A 20,881-nucleotide genomic window follows, 5' to 3' on the forward strand; every position below is an offset into this window, starting at 1 on the left:
AACACATTTCTACGTTTTTAGGGTGTAATAGTGAATAAATACTGCATATTGGCAGTGTTGAATCGATATTTGTGGATCGATTAAGTGCGCTGTTTCGGGGGAGGAGTCAACAAAGACGTTCTTTAACCTCCTTCGTTAATTTTCACTTTGCGAAGCTCTTTGGGAAACACTCGCAGAACTGGCTCGTTCTTTACTCACGTCATTCGTTAGTTCGTTCGTTATTCGCTAAGGTTGATCGTTTTCGGGAAACCCACCCCTGTATTTCTACATCAAAGACTGTGTGTATGTCAGCGAGTGTGTTTTTACACTTTTTTTACCCCATAAATTAACATTCAACCCCCTTAAAATTTGTACAGTTGAGTTAAAAACAGAGGATTCTTGTCATTTAAATGTACAGATTTAAGATTAATTAAAACATTTTTTACTGTGATTATCAATTATATTCTCTTTTTACATAAAAGACAGAATTTTTTTCCCCTACGGTTATTTTCTGTATTTTCTTTTTTACCGTTTATGATTCTAAACCACAAGGCTGCTCTTGCTGTCAAACGGGTTTAAAAGGGCTTAAACTGATTTTTAAATCTTGACAACAAAACGTTTAGAAAAAACACTATAAAATCAGCAGAAACAAATAGAAACCATGTAATTTTTCAGCAGAAGAAAAATTGTGACATGAAAAAAAGACATGAATAAAACTGATTAAACCAATTTTATTTTTAACCTGTTTAAACACTAACACACACACATAACACTTGTTCCCTTTATTTACTTTTTTTTTGAGCAGTGTAATTGTATCTGCATATGCTAGAAAATAGATTAAATGCATTCAAAACCTAATCATAAGCACTGTAGGTTTGGTTTTAAACATTTAATTGCAAGCTAAGAATCCTACTCTAGTCCTAACAACTACGACATCAACATTTCAAAGACTAATGCCGACCTTACACCTAATGATTTTCAAGCGATTTCACTGTTGCAGACAAATTTTCAGAGTCGGGATAAAATCACTTTCAGAGTCTTGCTAGAGTCCAGCTGCAGTGGAGCTGCGGTCACGTTGTCTCGATCGTTCAAGGTAAGGTGATTAGGACTGAAAGGAAACGTTTTGTCAGTCGGATTTGCGCCCTGCGTTCAGATAAAATCAACCGTGTTTAATTTGGCATAAGCAAATAGTGACGTGAATAATGTCAACAGCCAGGGGAAGCTGCAAAGCAAGAATATTTACAGTTTGCAGTTAATATACCGTGTATGCTTCTTACTTTTGTATGTACAATATTTTAAAAATAGGTAGCAATTCAATGTCATCATATTTAAAGTTATTTTATTTTGCACTACTTTGTCTTATTGTGCAGTGTAAGTTTGAGATGACTCTAGCTAAAAACACTTCCCACAGTCTGAGCAGTGATACGGTTTCTATCTTGTGTGAATTTGTTGGTGTTTTTTTAGTTTACTCTGTGTAATAAAACACTTCTCACACTCTGAGCAGTAATATGGTTTCACTCCTGTGTGAATGCGCTGGTGATATTTAAGATTACTCTGTCGATTAAAATTCTTCCCACAGTCTGAGCAGTGATACGGTTTCTCTCCTGTGTGAATGCGCTGGTGTATTTTGAAATAACTCTGTTGATTGAAACTCCTCCCGCAGTCTGAGCAGTGATACGGTTTCTCTCCTGTGTGAATGCGCTGGTGTATTTTAAAATGACTCTGTGTATCAAAACTCTTCCCGCAGTCTGAGCAGTGATGCGGTTTCTCTCCTGTGTGAATGCGCTGGTGTATTTTTAAATGACTCTGATGAATAAAACTATTCCCACAGTCTGAGCAGTAATACGGTTTCTCTCCTGTGTGAATGCGCTGGTGCATTTTGAGAGTACTCTGTTGAGCAAAACTCTTCCCACACTCTGAGCAGTGATACGGTTTCTCTCCTGTGTGAATGCGCTGATGTCGTTTGAGAGTCATCTGTGCAGTAAAACTTTTCCCACAGTCTGAGCAGTGATACGGTTTCTCTCCTGTGTGAATGCGATGGTGTATTTTTAGAGTACTCTGTTGATTAAAACTCTTTCCACAGTCTGAGCAGTGATACGGTTTCTCTCCTGTGTGAATGCACTGGTGTTTTTTGAGATCACCCTGTCCGGTAAAACTCTTTCCACAGTCTGAGCAGTGATACGGTTTCTCTCCTGTGTGGATGCGCTGGTGATTTTTGAGATGACTCTGTTGCTTAAAACTCTTTCCACAGTCTGAGCAGTGATACGGTTTCTCTCCTGTGTGAATGCGCTGGTGTTGTTTGAGATTAAAATGTTGATTAAAACTCTTTCCACAGTCTGAGCAGTGATACGGTTTCTCTCCTGTGTGAATGCGCTGGTGTATTTTGAGATTAAAATGTTGATTAAAACTCTTTCCACAGTCTGAGCAGTGATACGGTTTCTCTCCTGTGTGAATGCGCTGGTGTTTTATGATATGACTCTGTTGATTAAAACTCATCCCACAGTCTGAGCAGAAATACGGTTTCTCTCCTGTGTGAATGCGCTGGTGTATTTTAAGTATACTCTGATTATTAAAATTCTTCCCACAGTCTGAGCAGTGATACGGTTTCTCGCCTGTGTGAATGCGCTGGTGTATTTTAAGTTTACTCTCTTGAGTAAAACTCTTCCCACAGTCTGAGCAGTGATGCGGTTTTTCTCCTGTGTGAATGCGCTGGTGTATTGTGAGATCACTCTGTTGATTAAAACTCTTTCCACAGTCTGAGCAGTGCTATCTTGTGTGAATTTGTTGGTGTTTTTTTAGTTTACTCTGTGTAATAAAACACTTCTCACACTCTGAGCAGTAATATGGTTTCACTCCTGTGTGAATGCGCTGGTGATATTTAAGATTACTCTGTCGATTAAAATTCTTCCCACAGTCTGAGCAGTGATACGGTTTCTCTCCTGTGTGAATGCGCTGGTGTATTTTGAAATAACTCTGTTGATTGAAACTCCTCCCGCAGTCTGAGCAGTGATACGGTTTCTCTCCTGTGTGAATGCGCTGGTGTATTTTAAAATGACTCTGTGTATCAAAACTCTTCCCGCAGTCTGAGCAGTGATGCGGTTTCTCTCCTGTGTGAATGCGCTGGTGTATTTTTAAATGACTCTGATGAATAAAACTATTCCCACAGTCTGAGCAGTAATACGGTTTCTCTCCTGTGTGAATGCGCTGGTGCATTTTGAGAGTACTCTGTTGAGCAAAACTCTTCCCACACTCTGAGCAGTGATACGGTTTCTCTCCTGTGTGAATGCGCTGATGTCGTTTGAGAGTCATCTGTGCAGTAAAACTTTTCCCACAGTCTGAGCAGTGATACGGTTTCTCTCCTGTGTGAATGCGATGGTGTATTTTTAGAGTACTCTGTTGATTAAAACTCTTTCCACAGTCTGAGCAGTGATACGGTTTCTCTCCTGTGTGAATGCACTGGTGTTTTTTGAGATCACCCTGTCCGGTAAAACTCTTTCCACAGTCTGAGCAGTGATACGGTTTCTCTCCTGTGTGGATGCGCTGGTGATTTTTGAGATGACTCTGTTGCTTAAAACTCTTTCCACAGTCTGAGCAGTGATACGGTTTCTCTCCTGTGTGAATGCGCTGGTGTTGTTTGAGATTAAAATGTTGATTAAAACTCTTTCCACAGTCTGAGCAGTGATACGGTTTCTCTCCTGTGTGAATGCGCTGGTGTATTTTGAGATTAAAATGTTGATTAAAACTCTTTCCACAGTCTGAGCAGTGATACGGTTTCTCTCCTGTGTGAATGCGCTGGTGTTTTATGAGATGACTCTGTTGATTAAAACTCATCCCACAGTCTGAGCAGAAATACGGTTTCTCTCCTGTGTGAATGCGCTGGTGTATTTTAAGTATACTCTGATTATTAAAATTCTTCCCACAGTCTGAGCAGTGATACGGTTTCTCGCCTGTGTGAATGCGCTGGTGTATTTTAAGTTTACTCTCTTGAGTAAAACTCTTCCCACAGTCTGAGCAGTGATGCGGTTTTTCTCCTGTGTGAATGCGCTGCTGTATTGTGAGATCACTCTGTTGATTAAAACTCTTTCCACAGTCTGAGCAGTGATACGGTTTCTCTCCTGTGTGAATACGCTGGTGTATTTTGAGATGACTCTGTTTAATAAAACTCTTTCCACAGTCTGAGCAGTGATATGGTCTCTCGCCTGTGTGAATGCGCTGATGCAGTTTGAGATGACTCTGTGCAGTAAAACTCTTGCCACAGTCTGAGCAGTGATGCGGTTTCTTTCCTGTGTGAATGCGCTGGTGTTTTTTGAGATGACTCTGTGCAGTAAAACTCTTGCCACAGTCTGAGCAGTGATGCGTTTTTTCTCCTGTGTGAATGCGCTGGTGTTTTTTGAGATGACTCTGTTTAGTAAAACTCTTGACAGAATGCTGCTGTTTCTCCATGTCGGGCTTCATTTGTCTGTTAAATGTATCAAACAATTTCTGCGTGTTCTGGAGATTCTTCAGGATGGCTTCTGCTTCACCTCCTTCAGCAGTTTAACAGTGCTCTTTGTTAAATATCCTGGCTGTTGGTGATGAATTTCAGGAGAATATTTTCATTTCTGGAAAACAAAAAGAAAATTGCCATTGAATATTAAAATAAAAACAGGTCAATTAATTAAAGAGGCACAACATACCGCATATGTGACTGACATAACATAGGCATAAATGTTGACACATTATTCAAACATTTAATAGTCTGTGTATGACCTTATTGTCAAGTGAGACATTTTAGATAATGTTTTCTTTTTTGCCTTATGCCTATAGTGTTATTCACGAAAACACAGATCTTAGAAGAAAACACTTTTCTTCTACTCTAATATAATTCACTATGTTTAAGAATATAAAATACTTTCTGAACAAACAATTTTTGTTATTTTAAGCATATTGCCTAATTTTATAGCCTTTATTTGAAGCGTATAGCACTCTGTGCTTAACACACTCTACGAAGCCGACACACGTGTTGTTTCTACCAACAACTAACTAGAATTAGCTCCATACCTCTGACTGTCCTTCGCATTGAACCTAATTTAGCTCACCTTATGTAATGTTTCTCCTCACTTCGCATGTGTAAATTCGGGTCGGGAATCGGGTCAGGCTCGGGCTGATAATCTAAACTCTACTGCTGTGGAAGCTTGAATGATGCGCTGAAAATCATTTATTTTTATTTTTGCTGAAGACATCGCAAATAGAAAGCCTACTGTCTGCTGATCGGCGTCGGAAAGCGGATATGCCTCTGTTTACCAGCCGGAACTATAAAATACAATTTACTTAAATGTGCACAGTAACTATTAGTTACTAGCTATATATTGTTTCTAAAATTTATAAGGATTTATATTTATGCTTACTACATTGACTTACTCCTAGATTAACATAGGAGATGTTTTGCCGTTTGAGAATTAGACAGATACACCTGATGCTTATTCTCACTAATTCTCTCCCACATCGTGAAAGTGCAGTTTTGGAAATAAAAAATGTAAAGAAAAAAGCTCTTTGACTGAAGATAAATCTATTTAATTTCACTTCGCTATTATTTAACTGAAATTCCCTTTTATATTTGAAGAAATCGGTTGCTCGTTTGGGCAATTAATCAAACATCCTTCCCCTCTCACACTGCACGACAAACGACGCATGATGAAGCTAAAATTCAGCCTATTATGAAATTCAGTCGCATCCGACCAGATCGGGTTAAAATTGCACAGTGTCCTCCTGAAAGAGGTGCGAATCTCTCAGTGTCTGGTGATTCAATTCGATTCCGATTTTTCTGGAACGATTTTTCAATTCAAATGGCCTATACATTTTGCTTAAATTATGTGAGAAGATAAAAAGATGAAAGGACAATTTAAACAAACAGAACATTACTGTATTAAATCTTTTTGCAACATAGTGACAGTGCCACAATAATAAATGGCTAATTTCTAGCATGGTTACATTCATTTCTAAAAGGAAGACATTGTTAAAACTGGAAAACAATCATCAATGTAACACAGTCACAAGGTCAAGAGTGGAACGTTAGATATGGCGCAGAGCTTTTTAACTTTAGGGGAGACCGGGTATGAAAGTAACACTTTTTGGAAAACACCCCAAAATACCTATTTTTTAAAAGGTACAGATATGAAACTTTTTGATAAAGCACCCACATTTGTCTACTACAAATTATAACCATTTAAATGTCCTCCATCATATCCCATAACTTCTCAGATTATGTCAATTACAGAGTGTACTTTTGTTACAATCATTCCACTACCGGGGTAGGTTGTAACACCTGCCGGGGTAAGTTGGAATGGAACTTCATTTAATTTGCCAATTTGTTTACTTATTTATTTATTTACTTGTTTATTTATTTAGTGCTTACCAAAAAATCAATTGAATTTGCTCAAAAAAGGACTGACATATCCAACACGTGGAAGGTCCTTTGAGCCCTGGTCTTTTAAAACCTTGAAATTTTCTGTAGTATCTGTACAAAGTGACTGATTGTCCCATCTTAACCTCCTCTGCTGCTCTTTCTAGAATTTTGGCATCCACTCCTCTTTCTGTTTTCCTCAGCCATGTTCTAGGCATTCTGGAGAATTAGTAAAATCACAAAAAAAAAACTATAATGTTAATGCCCGGGGATGGTTGTAACATTTCCAAAAAGTCTTGTTACAACCTACCCCACCCCTGTCATTCTTTGTTTAGCTAGCTAAATTAGCATGGTGCTTTAACATTAGCAAGAGACAGTTACACCATTCATTACTCCATAAACTGTACTTTCACCTGATATAACACTTACAACATTAACTACAACAGTAATTGCAAAAGACAAAAATAAAAAATAAAAATACTTTCTTATCTCAGAATTGAACTTTTCCTTGTAGTTTGAAGACAAATGATGTCAGTGGCTTGAACATTTCCTCGGACGATCGGAATGACAGTCTGAGGGAACTGAAGCTGTCACATAACTCATATCTTATCCCTTATTGGTGGAATTTGTGGTGTTACAACTATCCCCGTGTTACTTTCATACCTGGTCTCCCCTACCCCGGAGCTCATCTACTGTCGCGCAGAGCTTTTTAACTGTACCGCAGAGCTCATCTACTGTCGCGCAGAGCTTTTTAACTGTACCGTGGAGCTCACCTACTGTCGAGCGGAGCTTTTTTAATTGTACCGCGGAGCTCCCCTACTGTCGCACGAGATTTTTAACTGTACCGCGGAGGTTATCTACTGTCGTGGAGCTTTTTAACTGTACCGCAGAGCTCAGCTACTGTTGCGCGGAGCTCACACTGTCCTGCAATGAAGGTGCACAGCCGAATTTTTTAATTAAATACTTGATCTGCCCATTGGCGTAGGAACCGGGGGGATGGGTGGGACATGTCCACCCCAAAAATGATATCAGTTTGCTCAGATCAGGAGACAGACCGGACCAATCACGGAGCCGGTTCAGGTATTAAGTCCCGCCTCTCAGTAGAAACAGCCAATCAGCTGGCTGGTTTTGCGGCGTGCAGAGAAGAGGCAGTTTGCTGTCGGGGAAGCCCCTCCCCCTCGCTGTGAGATTTAGCAGCGGGACCGGGGTGCAGCAGCTTCAGCTGATTTTAAAACAGATCTGGATACGGTGATTTTTTTTAAAAGAAAGGTAACTGTATGCTAACCACATCAACAGATGATATGTTTCTGATAGCTGGATAAAAATACACTCTCTGAATCAACACACAGATTAAACCCACACTGTGATTAATAAACTGCAGCTGTGTTAGTGAGTTAGCTTTGGAATGATCTAGATTGGGAGTCAAGGTTAAAGAAAAAAAAACTATATATGTAATGTTCAACTTGCCTTTGACCTGATCACCTAATCACTATTTTATTTTCAAACTGTGTTTATTAATTTAGGATTACAGGACTTACTGTGAGCTATAATGAACGAAAATTCATTTAGCTAACTAATTAGCTAGAAGCTGCATGTAGTGGGTAGCCAGAATGTAGTACAGTACTTTATGTTTGTAGTTTAAAGCAATTTCTTAACCCTGATAACTGCCCTAAAATTGTGTTCCAACTGATCAGCTAATAAACAATCAATTAATCATGTATATACAGCAGTGTATTAAACACATTATACCACCACTTAAATGCATTTAAAGCAGAGGAAGCTCTAGAATATGCAGAACAGTGTTAATATGCAGTAGAATATGTAAGAACTGGGTTGAGGAACACTGCTGTAACGTGACTTCTGTTCATTTGTAGTTCACAGTAAGACCACATGTCCTGACGTTTATAAAAATCTCTATGAAACGTAAAGTTACATTCTTTTACATAAAAGGACACCATCTTAATAAGAGCTCTCAGTAGAAAAAAAATAAAAGCGCAGGAGGAAATGTAAATATACAACAGAATTGACATGCCAAGACATAATAATAACAATAATAATAATAATAATAATAATAATAATAATAATAATAATAATAATAATAATAACCAAATCTGTTATATTATTTTAAATATTAGGTGTTAACTGATCATTTTTATCATATGTATATAATTCAGACATTACATGCATCATTTTTTCTAACCACAGTACCTGTAACGTGGAGTAACATGTTTAGGTTGTAAAATCACCTTATAATAATAATTTACTTTTAATTAAAAGTAATTTCCACAAATGTTTTTCTAGGAAACTATAGGGTGAGCTTGGGTTCATACTGGCAAATGTGTCCCCCCCAATATCAAGCCCGCTCCTACGCCCTTACATTTCATGCTAAAAGAGAAAAGCTGATGATGCAGTTCAGATTGGTTGTTATTCTATTTGTATGTAAGTAGCTTATATTCAAGTGAAGTGGTAGAGCTTCATTTCTGTAATTAACCAATTTTTTTTTCCTTTTTTCTGAACTGCCTGTACTTGGCCATTTTGTTTTTCAACAAATAAACCCTTACTCTGTGGAAAGCACATCTCAACCACCCAAAGAGTAGTTTGCACAAAAATATTTTACATTGTGAAAGTCAACTCCAATGCCAGTCACTACACTACACTGTTTTGTCAAGTTTTTTGTCTTTATTTTGTAACTCTGTCTGCACTTGAGTCCACCCTGGTGGGGTTTTCCATTAGGGAGTTAAAAATAAATGTAGCAGCAATTGAAGTTGTTGCTCGTTCTGCAGTAGACTGTCAGCAGGCTCCAGCTGCAAAATATATGTAGCAGAAACACTGCTGCTGTCCAATACTAAATACAATGTTGTACTACTATAATATCTCACTTCACACTATAATACACTAATCCACACTATTAAACTCTACTATATTGACTTTTTTACAATAAACTCTAAATAAATTTTACCCCAGGAGATCAATGAAGGTGTATCTCATTTTATCTCATAAATATCTTTGTAATTTTCTGACTTGCTGCAGATCACTTTTACTTTCACCACATTAGCTTCAGACCATAGACTGTGTATAGCTGAACAGACCCAGATAGCAAAAAGCATTCTGGCCGGATCCGGGCCGAGTCTATCACAAGTTCCGCGCCGGATCCGTAAAACGGTTCTGGGCCGGGGTCCAGATGCACAACGGGCCAAAACCGTCACGGATCCGTTTTACGGAGTCAAAAAGATACTGGGCCAGCACCAGTCCAGACCAAGCGTTTCCTTTAGACCGAATATGGGCCGGATCCGCGCCGGATCCGCTTACCGTTACACTCGCTGGAACAGGTCCGTTACAGATCTGGACCAGATCTGGATCAGCCCCGGATTAGTTCCGTATTAGCTACGGCCAAGCCACGGCCTTTTCACGTTCCCCAGCCTACTTATTAATGATTATAATGACATATTTCAAAATAAAAGTAGTAAAGAAAGAGCACTAAGCTATTTGACTTCTTTTTTACATTGATAAATTAAAAGAGTTTAATACAGTACATTAAATTACAAATGCAATATTTAAATAATATAATAAAAAAACATTAGTTGTAAATGCAATCCTTAATTAGGTTAGCTAAATGAAATACAATAATTATAAATGCAATACTTAATTAAGCTAATTAAATAAAATACCATAACTTATATATGCAATACTTAATTAAGCTAATTAATGAAAGTACCATCACTTATAAATGCAATACTTAATTAAGCTAATTAAATAAAATACCATCACTTATAAATGCAATACTTAATTAAGCTAATTATATAAAATATCATCACTTATAAATGCAATATTAATTAAGCTAATTATATAAAATATCATCACTTATAAATGCAATATTAATTAAGCTAATTCAATAAAATACCATCACTTATAAATGCAATACTTAAGCTAATTAAAATAAAATACCATCACTTATAAATGCAATACTTAATTAAGCTAATTATATAAAATATCATCACTTATAAATGCAATATTAATTAAGCTAATTCAATAAAATACCATCACTTATAAATGCAATACTTAAGCTAATTAAAATAAAATACCATCACTTATAAATGCAATACTTAAGCTAATTAAAATAAAATACCATCACTTATAAATGCAATACTTAAGCTAATTAAAATAAAATACCATCACTTATAAATGCAATACTTAAGCTAATTAAAATAAAATACCATCACTTATAAATGCAATACTTAAGCTAATTAAAATAAAATACCATCACTTATAAATGCAATACTTAAGCTAATTAAAATAAAATACCATCACTTATAAATGCAATACTTAAGCTAATTAAAATAAAATACCATCACTTATAAATGCAATACTTAAGCTAATTAAAATAAAATACCATCACTTATAAATGCAATACTTAAGCTAATTAAAATAAAATACCATCACTTATAAATGCAATACTTAAGCTAATTAAAATAAAATACCATCACTTATAAATGCAATACTTAAGCTAATTAAATAAAATACCATCAGTTATAAATGCAATACTTAATTAAGCTACTTAAATAAAATTTGATTTCAATTAAACAATTTATAAATCAACAGGCATTAATACAATTATTTTAATAATAAAACCATTTTTAATTCACATAATATAAACATGCAGACACAGACGTTTTTTGCAGCCAGCTGTGCCTCCACTGATGAGAGCATTCTTGGACACTTAACACCACTACAGTGCAGCCTATAAAAAAGACAAAATAAGAAAATATTTTATTTCAGAAACAGCAGAAAAGAAGTGGCTAGAAATGAATATAGCATACTAAAATGACAAGTGTTTTTCATTTGACCAAATTTCTAAAAGATATATAAATGTCACAGCTGTATTTAATAGGGGCTAGCTAATTTTCATTTATACCATTTCACATAATAAATAATTACCATTTTACTGGAATTATGCACCCAAAATTAAAAGAAAGATAAATAAAAAGTGCACTTATAGCTTTGGGGTGCATTTCCCAAAAGCTTTGTAAGGCTAAGAACTTTGTTAACTCATACTTAAAATTATATTGTATTTTATTTACAATAGAATATAAGTCAGCGTTTTTTGATAAATGCATTTGTTGTTGCAGTTGTAATTGTGTTTTTGCTAATAAAGCGGCCAGGTGATAAATGTTCAGGTTAACCCTCAAGCCCCCTTCAAATTTTGCACCCTCTGGACACGTTTGTGGTAAAAATGTACAAGCACCTAAAAAATGCTCTTAAATCATTATACATCAATATTTTTTTTTTTTACATAAATAAACTTTTTTTTTCATAAAATCACTTAATCAACTTCCGTTCTACCCAAAACTATCAAACATTAAATAATTTTCAGGATTTTAACCCTTTAAATGACAGTTTAAATATTTTAACTATTGTTATATTTTGGCAAAAAAAAAAAAAAAAAAACACAAAAATTATTTTCCACAAAACAAACAGCAGACAAATGAGGCATTGGTGACTATTAGAGTCTTGGACATGTAAAAGATTAGCAACAAAATTGATTTGATTGCATTATTATTTTTTTACGTAGTGCCAGATTTAAATTTTGCACCCTCTGGACACCTTTGTTGCCAAAAATGTACATGCACAAAATCAGCAATAAAATACTCATATACATTTTTTTTTGCTATTTTTTCATAAATCACTTAATCAAATCCAGCCCTGATCAAAATGATCAAATATTTAATACATTCCAGGATTTTAACCCTTTAATTGACAGTTTAATTACATTCATGATTAATTATTCATTAAAAACCCCCACAAAAGTTGTACTATTTCTCATATAATAAATATTAGATGTATGGGGCATTGGTAGAATTTTTTTATGTAGTGTCAAATACTCCCTCTGAACACCTTCGTGGCCAAAAATGCCCCATTGACTTCCATTGAAAACACATTTTTTTATCTCACTGTAATTACTGTATAAAATTATTAAACAGTTATTTAAATGGTTAAAATCCTGATTTATAAAAAAAAAGCAAAACAATATTGATGTATAATGATTTAAGAGCAGTTTGTAGGTGTGTGAACATTTTTGCCATGAACATGTCCAGAGAGTGCAAAATGCGTCCAGAGAGTATGAATGACATGAGAGTAAAAGACATTAGATTTCAAAAATTTAATGAAAAAGCAGGTTTTCTGCAAAAATGCATTCCCCTGGCTGCAACATAGCCAAAACGATCACCAAATGAAAAAAAAGTTGAGTCAGTACATCAGTAGGTGGGCCCATTACATTCTCATTGAAGGCTAATGCATCCAAAATTGATTTAAATGCTATTCTCAGTGGGCCCTGTTTCTTTTCAAAATAGATATTAAAGTCACCAACAATGATAACTCTGTCAGAGTTGAGAGCTACTGCAGCTAAAAAATATACTGAATTTCTTAGTGAATTTTGCATATGGTCCTGGAGGACGGTACATAGTTATCAGCAGGAATGAATGTTGGGTTTTGGTGGCAGTAGATGGGCCTGCGACTATAAGGTTAAACAGTTCAAATGACTTAGCTTCAAACTCTGTATTTTGATTTATTCCTATAACTGACAACTACACCACCACCCTGACCAGTCCTGCATGGGTAGATGAAATAGCTAGAACCTGGGGGGAGTGGACTCATTTACAGCTAAATATCCATCAGTTTTAACCCATGTCTCATAGAGAGTGCATTGTCAATGATAATTTAACCTACAGTAACTGATTTAGGTGCCAGCGATCTTATATTTAACAGCCCCGATTTAATGTGGTTGTTGCTGTAACTCAGAAGGACAGACGAGTTTGTATTAATTCTAATGGAGTTGTTAAAACAGATTTTCCAGCTATTTTGATAACGTGTTTTATTTACACTATTATGAAGAATTGACATACAAATAGTACAAGCAGAAATACCAGCAAACAAACCTACTTGGCTGGTGTGACTGGGTAGAGACAGTCAGTCTCAGCGTAGCACCGCCTCGATGTTCACAGAGAGAAGCCTGTCTCTGTGGAACGGGGCCGGTCGCTCCCGAAAGCTCATCCCCACGTGGAGGGCGATGGTGCCGGGGTTCCTGCTTTGGCAATGCGCCCCAGGGAGCCGCTTGCCGACTACCAGCATGCAAGCATCTGGAAGACATGAAATTGTGCCATTACTCTTAGATACTTTTAAATGTCTAACAATTGAATCTCCTATAATGAGAGTACCGCCCTTGGTAGTTTTCCTCTGTGCTGGGGGAGGCGAGGGCTGAGGACCTCGAACCATTTTGCGGATACCAAATCCTGCTGAAAAAGTTGTAAATTAAATAAATTATTTTAAAAAAATCATAAATTGTGATTTCCGGATTTTTATTATGTCTCTCACGGTGGACATGCACCAAATATGAAAATTTCAGACCCCTCAATGATTTATAAGTGAGAGAACTTGCAAAGTCGCAGGGTGTTCATTTTCCTCACTGTATATATGTGTGCCTCTAGGTCAACTCAGTTCCACAGAGTTCCACCATGTACCACCTAACTGCCCACTGATTTTATGCTACAGGTGGTTTCCTGCAGACAACTGGTGATGGTCACGGTCTTAGCAAGTGTGCAGACTCCAAGTCTGTGCATTCTGTAACCCAGTTGTTACTGCACCATACACACACTTATATGGAATTCCCAAGGAAATACAGGATTTACAGGAATTGCAAAGGGGAGGAGTCAACAAAGACGCTCTTTGAACTTTTTGCAAAGCTCTATGGGAAACACTTGAAGAACTGGCTCGTTCTTTTCTCACGTCATGCGTTAGTTTGTTTGTTATTCGCTAAGATTGATCACTTTCAGGAAAAACACCCCTGTCCTATTTAGTGTGTCATGGTGACCATGTGTAATTACAGTGAGTCTGGAGAAATCCTGCAGTAGTTCTCTCCAGCTTAAAAAAAAGCAAAACATTTAAAACTGTTATTTTTAGTTTTCTAGTCAGGAATAGACAACTGATTAGGAATTATTTTAGTTCAAAAGGTGGCAATCATTTAAGATAAAGCAAAGGGATGAAAAGTAATGAAGTATTAGTACTTGGTTACTTTACTCAAGGGTATAGAGTTAGCACGGACACCAATATCCAGTGATTTTTTAAATGGTCCCCGCCAACAATTTGATTTGATAATTTGAACCTCGATCTGATAACGCCTGATGTAATTGTTATTATACGTAACAACACAAATGTTTTAAAAGGAAAGAAATGTATATTTCTTACCTTAACTACTCTATGTATAATGTCACTGCTCAGTGCATCAAGTACTGTTAGGATCCAGGCTGATCCTGCGAGGGGGAGATGCAGCAAGCGCAGACAGAAAACAAAACACAAACTTAAAAGCTATTCTGAACTTCAAAATCACTGTTTCACTCCATTGAGGTGTAATACACTGAATAATATTCCTCTCATGTCTGATCTGACCTCCACGGTGTTGAAACGAGGCTGAGAAAGTTCTGATAGCAGGGCACGCAAATACTTACATAGCCTTGTTTTAACACAGTGGAGCCCAGATCAGACATGAGAGGACTTTTATTCTGTATATTACAGCTCAATGGAGTGGAACACTAATTTTTATGGTTGTAAATTTACTTCTTTAAAAATGTATATAAATTAATCAAGAAAATCTTACAGTGTCCCTTAAAGTTTTTAGTGCAGTGGCACAACAAACAATTAAAATAAGAAAGTGGATAAATGCTACATTAAGAGCAAACATATCAAATCAAACGTGTATCAACAGACTTAAAGTCAAAATTAATTACAGAACTGCTGGAAAATAGAATTAATTACCTTGTTAGGTGATTTGATGGGTAAATGATTACACCTAAAAAACAAACAAAACAAAATTACATTCAGTATTGTAAGTTAAGCATTTTCTTTTTTAAAATAAAGGCTGAACTTTAACTTACCATACATCAGATTTGCATCAGACTTTATGTATCCAGATTGAGTTATCCAAAAACTTATTTGCAAATAATGAACAAACTAAACTAAATGAGGCAATAAGTTTTGTAAACCTAACTATTAATCACTGTTGCAGCAACCTATACATGAAAGATCCATGTTCAAAGCTTTGTTGTCACATATTTAGCACTTCTGAAAATTACTACACTACAAAGCAGTAGAGGGCACAGAGGCCCTTTAAGGCAAGTTCGGCTCAAAACGTGTTTTTTAGGATCATACTGTTATTGCATATATTTATTTATAGAATTGGCCTCTGATACAGAATGCAAATTTTCTGCTTAATAATAAACATGAACTTCATTGGGTAATGGTGCTTGCAATTATGACATTTTCCTTAAATGGTCATTTATAGAATTGGTCTTTGATGCAGCAGGCAAAATATATAATAAACTATTAACATAATATATGTTGTATAACAAACAAGACTACCGTAATATTAAACATAAAATGCATTAGGTGGATCCAACCTGTAAACATACATTTTATTAGCTAAAATAATTGTATCTCACCTTATCTCAGGTCCCCAGCCCTCAGCAGCCCTACTAAGCAAATGCATATAATTAATATATTGTAGTAACTTTGAACAGGTGTTTTTAAGTTGAAATCAGAACAGATATTGTTTAATATTACTACACATATGCTGATTTAGGCTAGCAAATATTACCCAATTATTATTCTAAAGATTCACATTTTGCTGATATGGACACTGGCCAGCTCCTTCGTGCGCCACGACGTGAGAATAAATTTAAGGTGGAATGGAAAAGTTTATGCTGGAAAATAATAAGTTAAATGCAGTCTCATATTTTTATTGACAGTAACTTAGTTGTGTTTATAACAAATTATAAAATGTATAATTACTTTTTTTTTTTTTTTACTTTTGGCCAGCTTCTTTGTATTTCCCACTCCACCTTAAACAGTGCTTAAATATGTCAATGTCAGTAAGCCATTGCTGCACGATTTAAGGTGGAGCAGGAAAACGTCTGACGAGCTTTATTATAATTAAGCCCAAACACAACTATTTAAGGTTCTAAGAATAACTAAAGTTGTTTATTTTAATAAAAAAAAAAGGTGTGTTACTCGAGCAAAATGAGTTAACAGCGTTTATTTCAGCTAGTTAGCCTGGTTAGCTTAGCTAGTTATACTAGCTAATACTAGCATAACTAACTGGTATCGTTAACTGAAGCTTTTTGTCAATTTTGCCTACAAATTGACAACAATTAACATTAAATACACAAAAAAACAATTGATATTATCCAACATACACGTGATAAATCAACTTTAGCATATACAAGATTAAAAATGAGCAATAAATGTAATTAAATGACGCTGATATCTAGTTAGCTAGTTAACTCACCTGAAGCGCAGATTCAGCAGATGTCAGTTGGTCCTCGCGCTGAGTTTGAATTTCTCCCGCTCCTGTGCCGCTCCGCCGATGCGGCCCGGATCCGCAAAACGACACTGAACTGACACTGAACTCACATCTGGTATCTGACTCCGTGCTGAAGTCATATGGAAGGCGTGAAATGAGACGGACTGTTATGCGGATTTACCGTCAGTAAAACGGATCTGAACGTGAGTCACAATCATAACCCGAACCCGGAGTGAAGCCGGACCAGATCCACTAAACAGACCTGACTGTAGCGCGGATCTGCCGGAGGTAAAACGGATCCGGATCGGAGTAGTCTGCTATCAGGGGAGCTTCCTCTCTCAAAAGTGAAGCCACCACAGGTCGGGCGCCCCCTGCTGTTCGGTTTCAGAAAGCCGTGTAACCCCAGCCATCCCCATAGGTTTCAATGGCAAAACAAACAACTTTCAATCAAGATTTGTTCTAATATACTGTAATTCTACCTCCATTATTTAAATGCTACAGCTAGTGTAACCTCTGCTTATATTGCCAAATTTTTATATCCCAGCAGAATTCGTTTTTTAAAACGTTATTCAGCTCTATTCAAAACAGGTGTGGTTATTGTAAAAGGGCTGGTTATGGGCGGGACCAATAACAGACCGTCAGCTCCGCTCGGCTCTGCTCCGCTCAGCAGTCTGTGACCGCGAGGCAGCCCTCATAGGCGGTCTCTCCACAGTCTTTCTCCCTCCTCTGGTCTCTACTGCGCAGACTCGGGTATCAGGATCACCAACATGGCGGAAGATTTTGGCTTCATTTTCATTGAATGAATGGGAACGGAGACACAATGTCCATCTTTTTTTACAGTCTCTGCTTCAGACTAACAGTGACTAACATTTTCCCTCAATTTTCCATTCCACCTTAAATATCATCACTTCTTATAATTTGTCCTGGAAATGTAGCTATACGTTTAGTGAATAATAACTTTAACATTTCACATATATTGTTCTTTTTTTGAGCATGTAATTCTAAGCAGCCCGGTATGGAACGTATATGCTTTAGAGAGAGAGTGTCCTCTCTACGGACGTTTTTGCGTTCTAGAAATGAAATCATGTTTTTTTTTCCAGTTGAGGGACAGAAAGACATACACACCTTGGGTTTAACCGATGTGAGTCGAGTGACAAGGCAGAGAGCACAGGACAAAGACTGACTAACGTTCTCGAACAAACTCTCCCTCTTTAAAACAAAGTAAAAAGTCTGCGTGTAAAAAGTCTGTGAGTAAAAAGTCTGTGATTTGTCTTTAGATGTGAGAGGGAGTCAGACTTTAGTCTGTTAAAAGTCTTGTAGTCGTGTAGTGTACGGACAGCATAACACAGACTACACTGCTCAACATCACCAGACTGAAAGGGTTTTCACCTGTTTATAAATACTTGATTTATATATGATTATATATAAATGATATATGATTTACAGATATTTAGATACTATGAATGATCCTCTGTGAAAAAGAAAAACAATCCAAATCGTGATCTGACCGGAGCTCCACAGCCGGTGTCATATCTCTGATAGTCCCCTCACATTCTGTGTTGTAAGGTCAGTTCAGTGCGCTGTAGCATTAGCTAAACGCTAGCATTATTCTAATTATGACACTTAAACGATCTCGTAATTCAGAGGATCCAGTGATGTTCATGTGTATTAGTGATGTGGGCAAGAGGTGCTTCACAGGGCAAATGCACTGCCAAGCCCCAGAAATGCACTCTCAAGCCCCAAACCTTCAGTGGCCAATGATGACTGTTGTGCGCACTGTATCTATTAATTAGCAAATACAGACCAATACAACCAGAGAACAGATTAGAGCTATTAATATGAATAAACGGCTTATCTTAGAATAAACTGTTTTTATTTTCTTGTAGTTACCACAGATAGACAAGCTCATCCACGATGCATCGTTTAGGGTAACAACAACTTGGGGCTTGAGAGTGCATTTCTGGGGCTTGGTGGTCCATGTGCACTGGGAAACCCCTGTTGCACACAGACCCCTCTCTATGTGGGAGAGGGCAGGAGTGTGAGGCTCCGTTATCCTGTGTATGATCTGTAAAGCCCCCCATCCCCAGCTCCGCGACCCCCTACTCAAACCTGTGTCCGTGGGCCAGAGGCAGACGGCTGGGCAGAGCTAGGAGAAGATCCAGTGCTGGTGGTGTAAATGCTGCACATGTTGAGTGTGGTGTTGGTGTGGGTGTAGGAGTGAATGTAGAACAGTGTGTTGAAGAGAGAGAGAGAGAGAGAGAGAGAGAGAGAGAGAGAGAGAGAGAGAGAGAGAGAGAGAGAGAGAGAGAGAGATAGAGATTCTCCATACCTCCTGTAGTTCAGTTGATCCTGCTCTTTCTCCTCTCCAGCTACAGACCCCAGAAGCTCAGCCTCATCCGGGTCATGGACAGTCCCGCCCGATCTCCGCTATATCACGTTATACCCCATCACCGCTAGAGGGAGACCGCGAGGGAGTCCTCAATGCATGGAGCTGAATGGAGCTTAACAGCTAAAACTCTCATTTAAAACACTGTATAACTACTTCTCTGGGGTTTCTTTAATTTTACAACGTAGAACAAAGTATTTAACTAAAATAGAAAAAAAAATGTACCCATACAACTAATGTTTTTTATTTAATAGATTTACTAGCATTACTGCTACTGATGCTGGAGTTACACACAGAGCTTGATTAAAACTGCAGTTTAAAAGCTTTAATTAATAAATCTGTGCTGAAACCGTTTATGATATTCTGTGTTGAAGAATATAAGATAATTCTTTTTTGTATAAAAAGTATCAAACATTTATAAATTATTATTTTGCTATTATTTTATTATTATCAGTTAGTCCATATGAACAATGTTTACATGTGGAACAATTGAGCCATAGTTTATAAATGTTTAATACTTTTTATACTTTTTAAATCAGTAACTGCTGTGACCATGTATGTCATATGTTACTGTATGTTACATATTTCTGCACCTTATTCTCACTAGCACTTTTTTAATTGTACCACTTGGTTACTGAACCGTCCTGTCTGTTAAAGGCACACTAGGTAGGATTTCCTTGATTATTGAACTTTTTAAAGTAGTGAACAGCTTCAAACTCACTGCAGCGCTCCATTAAGGTGTAATAGGATGAAAAGCGGTCTTTTTGTGTCTGTGCTGGAGCTCCTCTGAGATCAAACCAGACTCTGTAAGTTTTCCTATGCGGCCGCAACCAACGCTCCCAAGAACTGCGCCTCTTTCAATAACTGCGACCTGCTTTCCGACCTGTATGTAGTTCTAACAGTTCTACAAGCACTACAAAAACTATAATTTTCTTTCTATTTTACAGATTTAGCCATTTTCTTCCCTTATTAACCAATAACTTAAATATTAATGACAATGGTTCAACAGTTACTGTAACATTAATATAAAATCATAAAAGGTGGTATCCACAGCGATTGCATTTTATACAAAGACAAACATGTAGTTGACAGACAAACAAACAAACAAACATTTATTGTTACAGCACTTTTTCTCTTGTCCCTTTTATCTATTAAATTCGCTTGAATTTTGTCTTGCTTTGCACTTATTAATTTTCATATTTATAGAGCTCTTTGTATATGAAAACTTTAAAGACAGTAACCACAATGTACGCACTTAAACAAAGACAGTGAAGAACAAACATATAACATTTACCTTTTCCCTTTTCTCTTGAGATGTCTGTTATTTATCTCTCTCTGCACTTCAAACTCTATCATATAACTATTCTTACAACTGTCCTAAGCACACGTCTCTGTCCAGGCATTAATGCAGCAATAAGCAATAGCAAGCAATGCTAATTAGTGTAGTTCATACAAGGCAGCAATTTTACACAGCAATTCTGAACCAGCCATATTACACACCAATTTTGCACTAGCTATATACAGCAGTATTACACAGCAATTTAACACCTACTTATAGATAAAAATGTAAAAATCAATCACCTTTCACACTTGGCCAACAACACAGTTTCAACACTCCAACACACCTTTGCAAACACAATACTCACACAATTAGACAACTTAACAAAATAAACACAACATTTAACATATATCTCTTTTCTCTTATTCTCTTAGGGCTTTTCTCTTGGGCCCTTTTTACTCTTTATTTCTCTTTGTCTCCTTGTCTTCTTTCTACAGCTACTTTAAC

General features: G+C 36.7%; 2 protein-coding genes across 2 annotated transcripts; both read right to left on the bottom strand.

Moving 5' to 3' along the window:
* Positions 1 to 690: 690 nt before the first annotated feature.
* LOC125801745 (zinc finger protein 585A-like) lies at positions 691 to 2,745 on the bottom strand (the record flags this gene model as incomplete). The annotated part of the gene is made up of 1 exon (XM_049478995.1): positions 691 to 2,745. A coding segment is annotated over one exon (1,335 nt), but the record flags the coding sequence as incomplete, so codon positions are not given.
* Positions 2,743 to 19,122, bottom strand: LOC125801709 (zinc finger protein 658B-like). The gene is made up of 2 exons (XM_049478803.1): positions 19,039 to 19,122; positions 2,743 to 4,580 (listed from the first exon to the last, which is right to left on the bottom strand). Exon 2 carries the CDS (start codon positions 4,432 to 4,434, stop codon positions 2,746 to 2,748), a length of 1,689 nt encoding a protein of 562 aa, XP_049334760.1. The 5' UTR covers positions 4,435 to 4,580; positions 19,039 to 19,122; the 3' UTR covers positions 2,743 to 2,745.
* Between the last annotated feature and the right edge of the window lie 1,759 nt (positions 19,123 to 20,881).

Source organism: Astyanax mexicanus, chromosome 4, assembly GCF_023375975.1.
Source record: "Astyanax mexicanus isolate ESR-SI-001 chromosome 4, AstMex3_surface, whole genome shotgun sequence".
NCBI lineage: Eukaryota > Metazoa > Chordata > Actinopteri > Characiformes > Acestrorhamphidae > Astyanax > Astyanax mexicanus.

Bases quoted from the DNA above. Each gene is read 5' to 3' on its own strand.
- LOC125801709 (XM_049478803.1), bottom strand. From the start codon at position 4,434: ATGAAGCCCGACATGGAGAAACAGCAGCATTCTGTCAAGAGTTTTACT.